At 39.2% G+C, this 6789-nt stretch overlaps 1 protein-coding gene across 1 annotated transcript; it reads left to right on the top strand.

The window, feature by feature from the left end:
* Positions 1-2355: 2355 nt before the first annotated feature.
* Positions 2356-5147, top strand: sfrp2 (secreted frizzled-related protein 2). Its single transcript, XM_023799207.2, has 3 exons — positions 2356-3011; positions 3814-3894; positions 4069-5147. The coding sequence occupies exons 1-3, from the start codon at positions 2513-2515 to the stop codon at positions 4371-4373; spliced, it is 885 nt and encodes a 294-aa protein (XP_023654975.1). The 5' UTR covers positions 2356-2512; the 3' UTR covers positions 4374-5147.
* Positions 5148-6789: the final 1642 nt, after the last annotated feature.

Raw genomic sequence — 6789 nt, 5'->3', positions numbered from 1 at the left:
TTTCCCTGAAGCACAATGCGGATATCACTGCTCAAAAGCATCCCCTGAATCCCACATAGATCAAATTAGCATCCTGACTCAAACCCCCGATTAAACTGGAATTCCGCAAGATTTTGCATGTAATCCCCAATACCTTATACTTCATTTTACAAATAACAATTAAAACTATTTAACAAATGAATTTAAAGACTCGTTTTCTAACAGTCTTCTGTGCTAGAGCACGGAATCAAACTCACATTTCCAATTAATAGAAAAGGTAAATTCAATGAGGCACTCATAATGAATATCATGCGAAGCATGATTCAAAACCGAGCATCACTTTCAAAACACAACAGCGGCGCTTAATAGCAGCAGATCTGCTACAGATGCCTGTAATCATAGAGAGAAACCTCGCAAACCCAGATGGAGAACTGCAAAGCAGCAGAGGTAAAATGACTAGGCCAGTCACTCACAGACAGTCCCATGGGTTACAGTAGGTACTTACTAAACTCAACGGAGGAACATTTCTGTTCTCTGTGTACTACTCAAGGTACGGTTTTGAGTGAAACCAGAGGTAAACATGGCATTTCTGATAAAAGACCCAGGCAGAAAAAATATACTCGGAGACCGACATCACCTGCTGACAACAAAGTCCCTGTTTTTATGGATAGAAAGAATAATTAGCCCTCTTTCCTCGTTTGGTTTATTTACGCAGCTGCATTCAGCATATGACTTTTAACCTTATGTTGGGAATTACAAGGCCTTTCCATATCATAAATTAGTATCGCTGTAAGGAACATTTCAGATAAATATTGCATAAATAAGTAAATGCTATGGTTTGTTTACATTTCTTAGTTATTTTAGTTGGCACTCTGATTCAGGTCAGGAAACAGATCAGATTTCTTTTTCATATCTCCTGTAAAGTACATTCCTTCTCTTAGGCTGTCCCTGAGAATTCTTTATAAATCTACTACTTTGGCCAAATATCTAGTAAATAAATTATTTAGCACTCCAATAAATGTCCTATTCGTGGCTGTCAACTCAAACAATGAGATAAAATGTTAAATGGAAATTTGGAGCCACCTAAGGCAGACGACTGCTTAAGCCAGATGGATTTTTTTCCCTTCTGTATAGGAAATGCACTCAGCCTAAATAACTTATCTTTTATTATATACTCCAGTTTTGAAACAGTGACCGGACCTTTAAAATTACCCGTAGGCAATGGTACTACACCAACTGCCCGGCCAGCATTTTCCCCACCCAAGGTCCTACGGGATGCTAAAAATTATTTTAAAGGCCTCCGATGATTGATCTCTGTTTTAAAAGGGTTTGTTTATTCATGCTGCTGTTGAAACATATTCACATTGTTATGGAAACGTCAACTTGTAATTACGGATAATAAATAAATACATCTGCATGTAGCCTTGCTTGGTTACCATATGTGGACTGGTAATGCTCTGACTAACTTCCATGGAGGAAATTTCGGCTGAAAGCAGTCGAACTTATCAAATGACTTCAAATGTTTTTTTTTATTATTATTTTTTATTATTATTGGATGGCAGAGCAGCTGCTGCTCAGCACTAGATCCACTGGTTTGGCGGTCGACACAGTACGACTCCTCATTCAAACTGGAAACAATGGACCGCTTTAACTGTCCAAATACACAACGAACAAACTACTAACCAACGCGACAGATTTTCGTGTGCTCACGTGGGAAAACTGCCGGAGGCCGTAAATATTGCATTAATTCCACTCCCAATTAAGCGTGAAACAGTCATTGTGGACATGAATGAGCGCGTTCAGTTTATGGCTTGGACCTTGCATTGTTAAGGGTATGTCTAAAGATTTAATACTGTTCTATAAAGATGAGCGATATAAAGCGGTATTTGAAAATACAGCTGTAACAGAGATAAATCTAAAAAATGACAATGTACAAACTGATTTGCAATGCATACATATAACGGTAAGATGATACAATCTTACACTTTCGTGGTTTTATAAATAAAAGCGAAATGTCGGTTGGTACACCGTTGTTGTTTTGAAAACCATTAACCTTCTAAGAGAGATTAAAAATAGACCAACTTTCAAATATGATAAACTTTCAAATTAAATTATTCAAGGTGTTGAATATACATTCACTGTCACCACCGATCCATTAAAGTTGTCGTCCACCAGCTAAAAACGGATTCACCCCAAAATTCAGCCTCTGAAGAGGCATCGCCGCGGGAGGAACACGTAATAATGGAATATTAAGCGTTACATCGCAAATTATTGAACTACCTGATGCTGAAAGTGAAGCTGCATTAAAGCTGACCAATCGCCATGAGGAACGTGCGACGTAACTCCTCCCCACTTTATTTATGAGGGTCTCCCTGTCTTCATCCTCTTACTCTGGTCTGACACTCTGAGGGGTCGTACTCAACTTAGATTGATACATACATGTATGGATGTCCTCGTGACCGCAATAAAGGTGCGAGGTTAGATCTTTTATAAACTGTAACTACACACCCCAGGCTCACGCGGGCTTTTCACCATGAAGTATTTCACGCTCATAATAATTTCTGTGACTGCACTGCCTGCTTGTATGGAAGCGATCCATGGGATATACCCGTTTGGGCAACCCGAATTATTTCACAAGAAGAGCAACTGCAAACCTATTCCGGTCAATCTCCAACTGTGCCACGACATAGAGTACACGGACATGAGACTGCCGAACCTTCTTGGACACGAAACCATGAATGAAGTTCTCCAGCAAGCATCGTCATGGATCCCGCTAGTGCAGAAGCAGTGCCATCCGGACACTAGAAAGTTCCTTTGCTCTCTCTTCTCCCCGGTGTGTCTGGATGATGTGGACGAGCCCATCCAACCTTGCAGATCGCTGTGCGAGCGCGTAAGAAACGGATGCGCGCCGGTTATGTCCGCTTTTGGCTTCCCGTGGCCAGACATGCTAGATTGCGATCGTTTCCCGCCGGAGAACGATCTTTGTATACCTCCAGCAAACTTCGACAGTTTTGAACCAGTCACTCAAGAAGGTAAAACGGCGTTAAAACACAACACACGTCTCGAACCACCACACATTTGCAAATTAACTTTTCCTTTAACAAAAAAAGATTAATTTATAACATACATGCCCCGAAGGAGATATTATATGCTGACAACAAATTCATTATTGCTAGATTTATAGGGACATACACTGCACGTGAACAGTACGCGCCAGCTTAGTTAATGACTGCATGGTCATCAAACCATCTGTGTTCACTTATACGGGGTTACAGTTATTTTTGAAACTGCTTAGTCAATTTAATTGCGTGGAGTTCTATACCTAAAGGAAACGCGTTTGCAGGTCGATTCAAGTCTTTCAGTTCTAAGTCTAGACCAAACATTGTTTCCCTGTTGATGTGTAACTGTATTAACATCTGTTAAGCTCTCCATCCGCCTTAGTTAACCCGCTGGTAAAAAAAAAAAGAAAAAGAAAAGAGAAGAAAAACGTCTCATGAATAATGACCAAGCTTTGTCTTGTGAATTTGATTCAAGCATTTCTCATTAAAATGTTATCAACTACATATTAGTGACATCAGAGGAAAGCCTATTTCCTACACTTTTTCTTTATGAAGCTGTGTTATATTTAAAAACATTATGCCTGTTTAATATGTTAACCTATGTTGAAAAATACGTGCCAGAATGGCACCAAGTGCATCAGTGTGCTATTCAGATCACACAGCACTTACATAATCTTCACGTGACCATACTTAATCCGTTTACATTAAAAATGCGTGGTCGGGATTTGGTCATGTTTTTGTTTAACATGCAATGTGGATTGTGTTCTGACTACAGTGCCCAGGGTGTGTGAACCTTGCCAGGAAAAAGAGGAGAACGACAATGAAATTGTTGACAACCTTTGCAAGAACGATTTTGGTAAGTTGTAATGCACCTATTTTGGGGTCTAAGAAACCCATTTCTATATTTCAGTGGCTCACAAACTTGTGTGTTTTATTCTCATACGACCTACATTAACTGCAAAACAATTATTTCACTAGCCTCAATAACTATACTGTTTCTTTTGCTTCCCCCTACCGTACTCCCCAATAGCGTTGAAGATCAAAGTGAAGGAGATCTCTTACATGAACGGCGACACCAAAATCATACCCGAGAACAAAATCAGGACGATTTACAAGCTGAAGGGGGTGACGGAGCGGGACCTAAAGAAGACGGTGTTGTGGCTTAAGGACGGTTTTAAATGCACCTGTGACGAGATGAATGACTTCAGCACCGCCTATCTGGTGATGGGCCAGAAGATGGACGGACACCTGGTCATCACCTCCGTCAAGAGATGGCAGCCCGGCCAGAAAGAGTTCAAAAGGATTTCGCGGAGCATTCGCAAAATGCAGTGTTAGTGCATCACCAAGATTCCCACACTCTCCATCCCAGCAGTATCTTATCCAGTTTATTAAACAAATCCTACAATATCCATGGTTAAATAACCAGCTTCCACCTTTTTTTGTCGACTTCGCTATTTCTCCAACACGGTTTTCCACGAATAGATTTCTAATCTCATGGAACACCTGCCTTATTTTTTTAAAATCTGTATTTAAACCAAGTATTCCCAGTTTTCCACCCAAATACATACTTAAGTTACATTTTAATCGTTTACGCAATTTGCTTTTACTTTTTTGAGCCTCAAAACTGCACTGCTTTCATATGAATCAAATTACGGCGTCAATGTTGAATTCATACGTCACAATGTTAGTTGCAATATGAAGCACACAATTACGTCTAAGTTCTTATAGCTTTGCAGTATGTTGTTTACATTTCAATTTAACAGCAGAACCATGATTGTTTGTGTTTAATACTATTCAGAAGACCGACATGTCTTTCGGCCTTGTACCATAATTCTTATGTAAATATTACGATAAACATTTTATTCTTGTAAATACCTAAAATAGTTTTAGTCAGAACATGTTTTTATGAAGCTGATGGACTAAATTTAGACTAACAGCTGGATGCAACCAAAGTGTCTCGTACACCTACACGGATTTATTTACACTTTTCGTGTAGTACAGCCTGTGATGATCATGGTGCAGTTAATCTAAAAACTTTGTACACATCAGTAACCGTTTGTTTTTTTCTTATATTCTGCCTTTAAAGAAAAATAAACGGCAAATTATGCACTCCCGTGTAAATGTGTGCCGTTCGTTTGTGGGGATTCTTTTTTCGGTGACATTTAAATAGACATTTCAATGGTTTTCCATGCATTTCTTTAACAAATTTAAAAAGTGGAAAACGTTGTAAACTATATAACTATATTTTATATTGGAATTACATCCAATAATTAACATTTTCGTAATCATGCATTTAATTGTAACTCAACTTGTGGCGGTACGTGACACTATTGTGGGAAATACGCATTTTTATCTTTTCGCGCTAACACTGGTCGCGAGGGCCCCCTTTCGATAAGAATGGGCATTGCAAGGACATCGGTTTAGTAAAAATACATCCCACTTTCTGGCTTTAACCAAACGCACTTTTCGAGAATACGCGTTAGACAGAAAAATAGTATAAATAAGTGATATCAGAATAACTTAGAAAACGAGCTTTATGAATACCTCTCATTTCTGTGCAAAACTGTACTTTATACGACACTTCATATAGGATCTTTATTAAGGATAGTTAATCTAAAACGCTGTTTAGACGCTAAATTCAAAGTTATATTCTTCGATACAGGGCCCATTCGACCCGGATAAAGAAAACGTACGTGAATAAATATGTGTACAACGCAGATATTAATGGGCTTGCAGTTTAATATTAATCTAAAAAAATGCAGTAAATGTAACATACATTTTCCTGGGCTCCGTGGTATATACTTACACATGAGCATATTATTTCGTGTCCAGTCGTCTACAGCACATGTATAAAATACGGACGTAAATTAACAGTTTCTTTAATTGAACAGCGTCTTAGAGCGACATTACTACAAACTCCATTATTTTGGCCTTTTCCCGCTCTTTTATACACTGACCAATTACCTGTTAGGTGTGGCATTGTCCTATAGGAAAGCGCTGCATATGACGTAATCTTAAATACTTACTGGCTATGACCAACTGACCATACCTGAATATTACAATATATCCATGTAATATTTATGAAAAGTTTCACACTTTTTTTTTTTTTAAAGTATCAGCTCCATGCCCCACTTGACACATAGCCTTTGCCTTTTCCCCCCCCCCGAGTGTCGTAAGCTTGCAGCGAGATGGACCTTACCGGGTACTGACACGCAGGTTCGGTTGTAGCAAGGCCAGCGGATCTAACTTTCTTTGCGTAGGACTTTTCCTATGGTTCTACACAGCCTTTTCCGCTGCTATACCGTCACCTCTACTGAAGTCATGCAAACGACAGCATCGAGCAGTATTTTATGAAAGGAAACTAACCTCCCACTGATTTGTGGACCAGATACCCTGATATTGCCTAGATGCTGCTATTGTGCTATATTGCCATATCAATATGGTCAGCCTTCTACTACCGAAGCGTAGTGACTGCTGGGACCAGACGCAGACGATCCACATTTGTTAAGTATATCAGTAACGCGTTTTGTAACTTTAGCAGCTGGTCTAAGAATTTCGAAATATCACAGTGGATTTTTTTTTTTTTTTTTTTTTACGTTTTCGGTTGCAAAATGGACGAACAAGTTACTAGCTGCTTTTGCGACTATTAATGGGTGTAAAATGGCTTTATTATCTGGTGATTCTATAACTGTGTGTGAACCAATAGTGTTAATACTTGCTGCACGCCAGCCAACAAGTCAGTCCACTGCCG

The sequence above is a fragment of the Paramormyrops kingsleyae genome, chromosome 25 (assembly GCF_048594095.1).
Source record: "Paramormyrops kingsleyae isolate MSU_618 chromosome 25, PKINGS_0.4, whole genome shotgun sequence".
Taxonomy (NCBI): domain Eukaryota; kingdom Metazoa; phylum Chordata; class Actinopteri; order Osteoglossiformes; family Mormyridae; genus Paramormyrops; species Paramormyrops kingsleyae.
This window is presented reverse-complemented; position numbering and strand designations above follow the sequence as displayed.

Bases quoted from the DNA above. Each gene is read 5' to 3' on its own strand.
- sfrp2 (XM_023799207.2), top strand. From the start codon at position 2,513: ATGAAGTATTTCACGCTCATAATAATTTCTGTGACTGCACTGCCTGCT. The intron at 3,012-3,813 runs GTAAAACGGCGT...TTCTGACTACAG, and splicing joins TGAACCAGTCACTCAAGAAG to TGCCCAGGGTGTGTGAACCT. The intron at 3,895-4,068 runs GTAAGTTGTAAT...ACTCCCCAATAG, and splicing joins CCTTTGCAAGAACGATTTTG to CGTTGAAGATCAAAGTGAAG.